This window comes from Thunnus albacares, chromosome 20, assembly GCF_914725855.1.
Source record: "Thunnus albacares chromosome 20, fThuAlb1.1, whole genome shotgun sequence".
NCBI lineage: Eukaryota > Metazoa > Chordata > Actinopteri > Scombriformes > Scombridae > Thunnus > Thunnus albacares.
Window position 1 is genome coordinate 17,818,588 of NC_058125.1, and position 12,200 is coordinate 17,830,787.

General features: G+C 40.5%; 1 protein-coding gene across 4 annotated transcripts in view; it reads left to right on the plus strand.

The window, feature by feature from the left end:
• Positions 1 to 245: 245 nt before the first annotated feature.
• The window catches only part of dock1 (dedicator of cytokinesis 1), a 184,852-nt gene continuing 172,897 nt past the window's right edge, over positions 246 to 12,200 (plus strand). For 2 of the 4 annotated variants that reach the window (XM_044337096.1, XM_044337097.1), the window contains exon 1: positions 247 to 544. In XM_044337096.1, the coding sequence (XP_044193031.1) occupies positions 502 to 544 (43 nt within the window). In that variant the 5' untranslated portion in view covers positions 247 to 501. Of the gene's footprint in view, positions 545 to 12,200 lie in introns of all 4 variants that reach the window. The other 2 variants (XM_044337095.1, XM_044337098.1) reach the window with 2 other exon arrangements.

Sequence of the window (12,200 nt, forward strand, 5' to 3'; positions counted from 1 at the left end):
CCACACCAAACAGTTAGCCATACATTTTTATTGATATTGATAGTAGGCTAGGCTTACAATAAAAGTGATAAATGAGAAAGAGGTTAATTTAAGAGCATACATTGTTCTCTATAAAATATTTATCTTCGCGTATCGGTTATTGTGATGACAAAATGAGAGTCTACGTTTGATGAATCACTACTTTATGTCTAAATACGCTGCTGCAGATGAATGTGGAGACAATTAATATTCCATATAACATTTTTTCACCAGTCATTGAGCAGTTTCCGCCTCAGTATAAACACCAGTGGAAGTTTTGCAGGACGCCTACAGGGTGAAAAAGTTGTGTTCCCTTCCTCCCCCTTGCGGAGCGTCCTGTCACTGTTGGAAAATGGCTGCTCGGAGTAGCTCCCCAAAGCTCAGAGAAAACTGAAAAAAAAAGTACATTTACAATAAGAGGTCGCATCCGGAGCTTTTTTCCAACAGGCGAAACGACAACTCGGGGAAGCCTCGACACTGAGAATGTCTCGCTGGGTGCCCACCAAGAAGGAAAAGTATGGTGTTGGTACGTAAGAAAACTTGCATGCTCCATCGTTAGCTCGTCCTAGCTCTCTGCTCTCAGATTGCACAAGTTTGGGAAGGATTGTGATTAGAAAGCGACCGGCTGTATTGTTTCTCGTGTTGCTGGGATTGATGGGTCAAATTTGCCTATACTGGACGGAATGCCAGTTTCATGTGTGGGGAACTTGCCAGCTAGTTTACATGAAATGCAAAACAAGGAATGTGTGTCTTTTGTGAGGAAGAGGACTGTGTATGTGTGTGTGTGTGCGTGTGTGTGTATGTGTGGATTGGGAATTGTTAGAGGCGCGCCTAGTTGCAGTGCCGTTTCCTGTGTTATGTGTTATGGGGCCTCCGCTACAAAGTAACCAGCTAGTAACAGGCTACGCATGACTTGTAACTATGTGTTTTAGTGGGTTGTTTGTATTGACTTCTGCATCCTCACACACCGGGAAACCTTTTGTTGTTGGTTATTTATTGTCACTTCCTCATAGTGGTTGAAACCAAGCGTCCTGGCCTGAGAACGCTGTCCCGTTTAGCCTCCACTCTTTCCTGAATACCAAAAAAAAAAGTGTCTGTTACTAGTGTAACTGTTATATTGATGGGTTCACTTGGAAAAAAAATGCTGCAATGCTAACATATACTCTGTGTGCTACTGTAAAACTGACATGAATGTTAATTAGTATTTAGATCATGTTTTAATCCCTTATTTTATTGCCAACTTGTACCATTATTTTCTTCAGGTGCTAATAAGCCTTTTCAGCTCCAAGGACCTTTAAACAAATTACTTGAGGCATTAGATGTATTTAAATAAAAGAAATGACTGCAGATAATACAAGTTCGTGATTAAGTGGATTTTTTTTTTAAATTTCTCTTGTAATATCACTTGACTAATTGATGCATTCTCATATAAAGAAACTGGAAACAACCTCATAAACCACCCTGATGTAAGCGTGATAGCCATAAGAGTCATATGAGTTGTTTTAATTCTGATAGACTTGTAATGAGAAGTGTGAAATATGAGTGCAATATAGTCACTGTGTGATACTTGAACACCAGAAATAACAGTGTAATGGAACTTATCCTAATTTTTCTCTGGGAATCCCCTGGAACAGTCAGCAATGTAGCAAATTGCACATGTTTTCCAGAAGAATGTGGTTTCAGGACAGCGGATTGTTGTTTTTTTAATGTGTAGCATACCCCTCTGAATGCATACCGTGTCGCATTTAGCTGTGTGCATTAGTGGGACTGAAGGCTTGCAGCCGTAAGGGATGCTGATGCTGACTGATGGATGAGTTCAGCAGGTTACACCAAAGCTTTGATTGGCACCTTAAGACTACAGCTTCTAGATGAGCTTTCATCCCAGTCCATGCTATATGAGCCTGTGGTTATTTTGATTCTTTAGCAAATCTGGTTGGCTATATCATTGTGTGCCGTACGGGTGTGTGAGTATACTATTCAGATGCTAATGATAGCCTCGATATATTTTCAATATCCATGAGTTCTTGAAAGTCGAAGTTCTTCAAAAAATCTCGGAGCAAATCTCACAGGGGCTGAATTTGAGAGTGGATGAGTCATTAGGAGAAAGAGAGGCAGCTGCCACATCACTGCTGTAGAGGATTGGTGGGGTGCACAGCCATTGCACTTTTAATACATCATGTGTTGACCAAGTAGCACTAATGAGCACTCTGTGAGACCTCTTATGCTGGCAACGCTCACTGTGGACCTATTTCTGTTTCAGCAAAACTTTTGTCTTACCATTTTACTTTCATAATGGCCCCATGGCTTTATTAGTGAATGGAGGAAAACCGTCTCTTTTAGTCTTTTCATAGCAGTATTAATAATAAATGCGACTGTCTTCTTACATAGAGCACAGCAGTGATAATAAAGGGTTTTGTTATCGCACCATTGGATTCACATCGCTGTATTTTAATGATATGGAGGCAAAGCCTTACACTGTAGCTATAGCTCCAACACAACAACCAGTAGGGCTGGGTATCAGTACTGCATACCTTTTTAAGCTGTTGACTGAAATAACCCAGTACCAGTACAAGTAGTATTGAAGCTAACCAGTCAAACAATACTTGCATTTGATCCTTTTTGTACCCAGATCTAGAAAAAAATGACTATTTGTGCGGTTTTGCTCGCAGCCAATCACCACAAGCGTTCTTTGATTCAATGTGACCTGTGATTGGCCCGCTACCGTAGCAGCTACAACCAAATACAGTCTGTGTTGATAATACTTCATTGTACACAAATATTTCAATAATTTGAACATTTTCATAATATATTTGTGGAAAAAGTCATTTGGATGGGGAGGAGCGGTGGCATTTTATGCAACTAAATGCTTCCATTCACATGATGGATGTTGAATGAAGTAGAAAAAAAAGGAGGTCAAATGAAGTACTCTATTAGTATCAGTATCACTTTAAGGGTACTGGTATTGTAATTTTTTTAAATGATACCCAGCCCTAATAACCAGTGTTGGAAATTAAATCTTATTAGATTTGTGTCACAGTAATGACTGAAAAACACCAATCTGTGAGAAAATCATTTCTTTGCTGTGGGAGACCATGTGGTTGGTTGTTGTTGTTGTTGTTGTTGTTAGAGTTTGGAAGTATATTAGTTTTATATTAATATTGTGATAAGTCTAGATGTCCTTATCGTAACATCCTAATTAAGACTGTCACTACAGATTGTTTTCATTATCCATTCAACTGTCCCGAGCCCAAGATGGCATCTTCAGATTGCTTGTTTTGTCCGACTAATGCTTTAAAACGCAAATATATTCCATTTACAGAGCAGAGAAGCAAATCCTCACTATTTGGCATTTTTGCTCTCTACTTTTCTTCATTTGTTGTTGATTAGCCAGCAGTCTGCAGCTATTTTGGTAATCAATTATGTCATTTTTAAAGCTAAAACATTTAATGTTTCTAGCTTCACAAATGTGAAGATTTGCTGCTTTTTCTTGTCTTACATTACAGCAAACTTGTTGTGTTTCAGACTGCTAATCAGACAAAAAATACAACTTGAAGATGTCACCTTGGGATATAGGAAACTGTGATATGCAATTTTGATATTTTCAGACATTTTTTAAAAATATTTATGATGACCAAACAACTGATTGATTAATCATGAAAATAATGGGCAGATTTTTCTTTCTAAATAATCTCTTGTGTGTGTGTATATATATTCTCAAATCACCAACGGTCATCCCTAAAATATTGCCGTATTGATGATGTACACATTGTTCCTGAGATATTCAGTCCAAAATATTACAATATTTGCTTTGTCAGTTGTAAAGAGAAGTGAAACCTACAGACTCTCTACCTGTCACGACAAGCGACTGCCCTTCCCTGTTCTTACGTGTAACAGGAAGTCACGGCGAAGTATACAAACATGAGTCGCTCTAAGACTCAGTCCCATTGGACAGTGTTTGGTAATTGAGCACCTTGACGTGATTTTTTGGAAACTGATGTTGTCGACGCCTCTGGAATCCTCCCTATCCCACGAGAGGCAACAAACTTTATTGCTTTTACATTGTTTCTGAGGATAAGTGTTACCCTGAGGCATTAGCTCGACTTTGTCCTCCGAACAATGTCTTCGGTTCCATTGGCATATATCAGAATGCTGCCTATCAGCCTGGGTTTAGCTCAGCTGATTTGACAGAATATGTTAGCGTTCATATATTGAAAGAACTATCAAATGACTTCAAATGGGAGTGGAGGTGTTTGGCTTTTGGCCTGACTAGTGTTCATATCATAAAAGAAGAGTAAGGCAATCTGTTTGTCAAAGAAATGTTAAAACCAAATCTCTCTTGACCTTGAGCTAATTTCCTAACACTGTTCTTTTTCTTGTCAAATGCCAACCATCCTGGTATAAATCAAAGGAATCAGGAGTTTTGAAGCCTAGTTATTCTCGTGGCATCTCAAAAGCGATTTAACAGGGAATTTTTTTTTTTTTTTTAGCTGTCTCCTTTTTCTGTGATGAATTAACCAGAAATACTTTTTGATGCTAATTTCAAGTGTTGTCTCATTAATTCTGTTTCATCAGGATGTTGCTGTTCCAGAGAGACTTCAGAGGGTTGTGGGTCTAGAGAGTAAACCAGGGAATACTATGCAACAGGACTATTTACTGGATCTACCCGTCGCTGTTGAGACTTCAGCACAAATTGCCCTTGAGAGCATGCGCTGTCATGAGAAATGTTTTCCACTCGTCAGTGCTCTCACTTTGTAATTTAGCTTTAAGTCATTTAACATAATACCAGCTCAGAACACAGCGAATGCTATGATTATTCAAAAAATGGTCAGTGTGACTTCTTTCTTCTTTTTTTTTTTTTTCCGGCTCGCAGTTGCAGCTTTGGCCAGTAAGGAAATGCTTCTTCCTGTTAGGTCAGATCACAGACTCGCAGCTTATCTGAGAGGACAAACGAACACACACATGCACACGCTGAGCTCTAAAAACTTGAGCTCTGCTGTGGCTATGAATCATATTTTTAAACTGGTGCGTGGTAAGACTGCAATCCAAACAGGACAGACAACCCTAGACGGCTCTCATTTGGAACAGGTTAGCAGCGAGTGACACATCGGGAACAAACAAAATAGAGACGCAGTCATCTCTCGACTGAGGCCATAAGTAATTTGTGAAGCCCCCACCCTACACCCAAGAAACCCATCTCCCATCCACAAGTGCAGTAAGCTAACAAATGTGGTAGCAATTAAAATGCAGTCTCGGTTAGTACATAAATTCTAACCATGTGTTTTAAATTCCCCTCCTCGTATTTTACCCTTCCCTCACAGCTCGGGCTGAGGCTATTTGGTGTGAAATATGGGACAGTGAAATTTGAATCATTCCCTTTTATCAGTTTACTTCTTGGTTTTATACGCAAGAAGTGGTTTTCATTGCATTTCATTCAAAAAAAATGCCTCGTCTCACGTCCGCTTAAGGCCCAATAAAATAGGTCGAGAGAAAAAGTGCGGCTCTCGTGCTAGATGTTGCCGCTATTAATTCTGACATAACTGCATTAAACAATGTTAACTAAACATTTGAGTTTTAGAACAAGGCGTCTGATCTCTCTGCCGACTTTCAAACTTTGTCCAAGAAAAAAAAAAAGCTGAGTGGACCAAAGTGGAGACGGAGAGCTTTTACTGGAGTGAAATAAAGCAGCTGATTAATAGGAAGGAGCCAGGAGAAGGAAGGAGATCAAGCAGAAGAGGGGTGATTTTTTTTGTGTGTGTTTTTTATCTTGTCAGTAGCGTAATAAACAGTTTCATCTCTATTTGGTCTATGTTAGAGCCAGGTGCTGTTTATGCTCAGCCCGGCCACTTTCGCTCATAAATAAAACTGTACAAACAGAAACTTGCTCCCCTTTCGCTGCAGAGGGAGGTGATCGAATTAAACAATGCACAGAGCCGCAGAGTGATATGTTTTTGGGTTTTTTTTTGCTTCACACGTCCTTTCGGTGGAGTGACCAATATGTGTGTGTGGTTATGTTTGAGAGCAAGAATGTGTTTTTAATAAGCACCGACTGTGAGAGAAGTGTGCAACTCTCTCGAGCGATCACCTGGAGCTTGAAGGCTAAACTAACACCATTATTTTCAATTCTATGAGTTGCTGCATCGTGGTTTTTTGGATTATTTGTTTTCGTCTGCGTACGGAATGCTGAGCACATCCTCCACCTGGGACCTCATCCTGCTCGAGCCCCCCCACCCACCCCCACAGTCTTATCCAAAACGTCTTCCTCTTTCTGTCCTCTTCCTGCTGAAATTTGTGTTTCTGACTTAATGCATTGTTACATGTCAGGTGCCACTTACATCAAAATTTGAGCTAGCTGAGTGCTAAAGCTTGTGATTTATACCTAGCCTAGGTACGGTAAAGTCCCCCCTCATGTGTCACATTTGGTATTTGTTATGATATGAGTATACAAACCTTTTTTTTTTTTTTTTTTGCACAAAATTATTCAGGGATTCAAATGCATTGATCATTTACTATTCATTGGTATTCATTAGACTTTGTCACTTAGTCAAAACTTTGGCCATCATCCTCCTCTTCTCTCTTTGGAGGTCAGTATGACTTTGTTATTATTCATTCTGAAAGGGAATTATATATTAACTATGGGCCACGCTGCTTGATGAGGCAATTCTAATAGTACAGCTCCCAATGGCTTGCTGTGAGATGGCGGCTAAGACAAATGACAGCTGGCCTATTTAATCAGTGCATAGCTAAGAGGTTCCACACTATTCCCTTCTTGGCTCACCAGCGAGGAAAAGCAGAAACACTTTTACATCTTGTTTTTAAGTGTCGCTGTCATATGAAAGGTCGAGGTGAAAGAAAGAGGCGGTGAAGTTAACCCTGGATCTACGCCGGTGAAAATTAGCCTCTAACAACTAATTATAATGTAGTTCAACCTGTATTAATAAGAGTGGTTGCTAGAAACATTTTCACAACAAAAAGTGTAGCTGCTTCAGTGACAAGGAACAAGTAAGTCTGGAATGCCCTAAAATTGAATGTTATGAATCAGATATGAGTCAACACCCTGTGAAATCACCCTTTGTACTGTTTGCGAGGACTTTTTATTCCTCATCGTTGTTCTCAGCTATTTTTGTTCATACTGTAACTTCAGGAGAGTCTGGTCGCCGCCGACAGATGTGATCATCATGGAATCGCCAGTAAAGTTTTTGCTTTTTTTTTTGCAGCTAAACTATCGAAAGAGTCAAGGTTGTGTAGCAACTTCTTCTGTGGTTTCCTGGACGGTGATGGTAGCAGACAGTGACACGGTTTGATTTTGACAGAGCATCTTTGTAGTGAAAGTTGACGCATGTAGGCGAGAGCTTGCGCGCCTGGACCTTCATGACAATTACAATAGGCTGTGACATTCCTTCTTGGCAGTTTGTCAAAGGCAGCGAGACAAGAAGAAGAAAGGAGACACACACACACACACACACATAACTACCCGGGTTGATCATGTATGATGTCGCTTTATATGCGAGTGACTGATGTGGGTCGTTCCTGTTGCTCAGCTGCACAGGCGGGAGGCTTCCAGGATCCTCCGTATTGATTGTGGCCATGCCAAGCAGCCTGGGCATTGTCTGAAAAGAGTCCCGCTGTGCTGCTTTTGCCAGCTTGACAGATGGCTAATGGTGTGTAACATGTCAGTGTGAAACAAAGATCACCGACGTAGACATGTGTTATTACATAATTTAGATTCAGCTTGGATGAAAATAATATAGGGGGACCTTTCAACTGTCGTGTCGGATTAGGGCAGGCCAGCCAGTTAACATAACTGATGAAGTCAGTGGTGAACTTACTGTGGCAAAAATGACTACTGGGACAAATATTTGACTATTAGCATGCATTTGTCAGAAATGAGGCCAGATAGTTTGATGGTGTGATCAGTCAGAGTTGTCAGTAGGTGTGAAAGGAGCTGATCACCATGAAACAATAAATCTCTGTGGAAAGAAAAACCCGAAAGCGCTACTCGAACATAATTTTCACGTACAGTTACAAACATTAACAGCTCAAATCGAAGGGTAAAGCTCAAAAGCTGTCATCCTCCCTATTAAGTTTTATTTAAAGTTTTATTTGTCCTGTTCTTGTAAAACTTTTAATATTTATTCAGTTAAGATAACACTCCATAAACCATAAACATTAGGAATTATTTTTTTTCTTATGAGTGTTTTCTTTTTTTTAAATTATCAGAGGAATTGCTTTGTGGAAGTCTTGAAATAAAAACCAGAGGACAGAATTGGCACTGAAACGAAGACTATGAACTCAGTCTGTATTGCGTATTCTTAACATCCAGCTGACTGCTCTGGCTGAGGCTTTATTCTACCAGAGTGATGAGCTTGCAGCTGAGCTGAGGCTGTGCCAGGCTGCCAGTGGGTGAGCTGACACTGGACGACCTGTCTTGTTTCTGTGGGTCAAGCACGGGCTAAAAGGACTGTCTCCCTGGGAAAACTCACTTTCCCAAGTACCTCCAGAAGAGAGAGTGTAGCTGTTAAGCAGGTAAGACTCGGGGTGTATGCACAACTTTAAAGACGAGCGCCAACGGCATCAAAGCGCAAGCTGTTATTAAAGTCTCATAAGATGGAGAACGTTCTCTACTGAAAATGGTTACAACATGTTTATTTTGCGTAAGTAAACTTCCCAAGAGTTACGTTTTCCAATCATTATACTGTTTTTTTTAGTCTTTTAATCCCAGAGAATGAGATTTATGCATAATAGAAATCAGAGGGCTCAACATCTCTTGAGGCTATTTAGGTTATAAAAATGTCAATGTTAATATTAGCTTCAGTCCATATTAATATTGCATTTGTCCCACGGGGTGTTTTGGGGACTTGTAATGGAGGTGTCAGTCATTGATTGTGGATGCAGACGGGTTAGGGATTGCCACGTGCAGCAAGAGACAGCCTTTCAGAATGGCTGGCATTTGATGAAATGGCCTTTTGTGTGAGTGTGTGTGTGTATGTGTGTGTGTGTGTGCGTGTGTGTGTGTGTGTGTGTGTTTGTTTCTGGCTAAATACTTGATAAAGTCAGAGCCTTGCAGCTCCGATGTCGGTCGGCCCCGGAGGCAGTTTTAGATTTCAGTGAGTGGCAGCTCTACTCTGTCAACCTTTAGGGATTTAGATGAAGTTGTCTCACCACTGTAGCTGACACATGACAAAAAAAAAAAAAAGACAGATTGTGGAGACATGAAATAAATTCATCATTCTCATTTAGGCATCACATTTTCTACCTGAACTTCAAAATTTGAGCTTTTTTTCTGTACGTGCACTGATACGACCGAGTCAATTAAAGTGATGCACTTGTCAAGGATTTCGCAGTAAAAATCAAAGCAGGTCTGCAGAAAGGTTTTACTCAAAAATCCAATGAATAGCTTGTTAGACCATCACATGGGAAAGTGAACTATAGGGCTGCAACTAACGATTATTTTCATTATGATTAGTAGTGATGGGTATTTTATCTGCTGTCGTAAAGTTAGCCAAATTACATCGAAATGCTGAAGATTTAACTTCAATTTATTTTGCAGCATGCCGTGCGAAGTAGCATGTTTCAGAAGTAATTGTTAAAAATATCAGCCCTGTTCCTGAAATCGAATGTGTAACAGTCATTTCTGAAACCACAAGCAGTCCCCCTTCTAGCAGCCACGTAACCTATGAGATACTGAAAGTACACACAAGGCTCTGCAGGCATTGCAACAGAAGTAACTAATACTATAAATACATTAGATGCATACAGTTTGGTTTTGCTGCAAATTGCAGGTCACATGGTTTCAGAGAGTTCACGGTTGCTTTGTGCTACTCAAATGAAGTTATGAAATATAACAGCTCATGAGAGTTAGTGAAGGTGTTAATAATTGCACATACGAGGAAAGTACCATTCCAGTCACACTTATGTATTTGCACACTTGTGTCATTTGTAGATTGCAGTGTTGTAGATCAAATGATAATTCATCTGAACTGATTACACCGTTGCTTTGTTTAAAAAACGAAAGAATTAAGGTGCATTCGCAGTCGTCAGGAGCCGTGTGTGTGTCCAGCCATTAATTTGGAGCTCACGTTCACACTACCATGCTTTGTTACTACAATAAGTCCACTTATCAACCACACATTTCAAAAAGGCCAAAATGATAATGTTGTCAATGGCTGGTACACTATGTGCTCTTTTTTTAAAAAAGTACATGGTCTTCTTTGCAATCACGGAGAGAGCAGAGTGGAAGTTCATTTAGGACGTCGAGGCCAAATGAATTGTTGGATCTTTGTTTTCTCTGGATGACTAAACCAGTCGACCTGGATGGCAAAGAGGTTCAGTGGATTATACTAAAAGTTAATTGCCTTCATCTGTTCCAGCAATTAAACACAGAACATTTCAGAGGTGTGCATGATCTAAAGTAGAGCAGGTATACTTAGCTAATATTAAGAAATATTTTCCTCAGCTAAATTAGAGCCAAGTGCAAAGTTGCAGTCTCTGCCATATCTGCTCGTTTACCAGTTGTCTTTTTGAACGTTCCTCGCTGTGTGAGAACGCCTGCGTCTGGCTATGAAGACAGATTGGCAGTTTGATGCTGGCAGTTAGAGGCACTGGGTGACTGCAGGCAAACCTTTCCTAACATTATTACAGATCTTCTGGACCTTCTTCTTTTTCTGTAGGACGTTTCAGAGTGTGGATGCCACGCTGCTCTCTCGTTGCTGACAGTGTGACTTCTGCTTGAGTAAAACACAGTCTAAGTGTTTATAAATAACAGGATGAATAGGTGGTCCGAAGCATTTCCTGTTGCACATGTATGTTTTGCTTTCATGCTGCACTAATATGGTAGATGCAACAGATACACCTGATAAAGGTCACGAACTAGACCACATGCTTGTCAATAAAGTCACTTTTTTTTGGCAAAGCGCCACCAAGGAGGTTTCAAAGTAAACTTGCTGAGTCAATTGAAGTTTCTTCAAATATTTGAAGGTAATTATGTGCACTCATTAGCATTCCTATCACAAGAGATGTAACACAGGGCAGGAAATAATTAGCTACTTCTTGCTGTGCAAAAGGCTAATCTGTGTAGATTCTGCCAGTTTTGTTCCCCGTGCCGCTTATGGGTGTATAGATGGAATAAATAAAACCCTGTGATCTCTTCCCACTGTTTAACAAAAGATGATTTATCATATTAGTTAATTGATAATATGTAGAAAAAAAAGTAAATCTCGCCTGCACCCGAGTCTTGAGTATCATTTTTGTTTTAAACAATCTGCCTGTTGAATGGATGACTCATAGAGAAAGTGTTTCAAAGGTTGTTATTCCTCAATCTAAACATCATGAGATATGTATGCAAAGTGCACACAGAGGTTTGCTTTGCAGAGCCGGCGCGGATGCTCGTGAACCACGGCGACCCACACCAGAGACCGCTTGTGTCAGAAAACCGTACGAGACGCCTCGCTCGGCGCTCCGTAATGAGCTAGGTTCCGCTCTCTCTCTCTCTCTCTCTCTCTCTCTCCCTGTTGTATCGGGAAGATGATTTTCAATTAAAGGAATAACTCTGCTCTGCGGAGGCAATGGAATCTGAGTTATCGGGCCTACGTTAGATTGCACCCCAAGGCCTACGTCGGAGCCGGGGCGCATTGGCAGGAAGTTCTGCCAAAATATATTACTGCTGTTGGCATCTAGATCTGGCACGGAGTAGTTTTCTCCACCTGCTCCTCCTCTTTACCTTACTTCTCTCTACATGCCCCCCAAACCCACCTACTTCCTCTGCCGTACACTATAATAGTTTTATACTGTTCAGTTTCTCTGTTTGTCTGTTTTTTTTCTTTTAATGAGGTATTGTTACTCTTCCTGCAGTCATGAAAAGCATCAGCATTTCCTTCTGGGCTATGGAAAGGCCCCATCTATTGTGATACAGTAATATCTCAAAGTGGCATTTCCTGCTTGATTCCAGTCAGAGGGAGGAAAAGTCTGGTCCTGCCTGTGTGAGAGAGAGAGAGAGAGAGAGAGAGAGAGAGAGAGAGAGGGAGCGAGAGACACCTGGGGCTTTCCTCTCTCCCAGCCTAGATGCCGTGGTATTAATTTCAGGTTAATTACAATAGCATTGTCTCCACTTTTCCAACAGCAGATAAAGCTAAGAGGCTGTTGTATATAATTGGTTTAAGAGGAAACAGGGTGATTTTTGTTGGTAT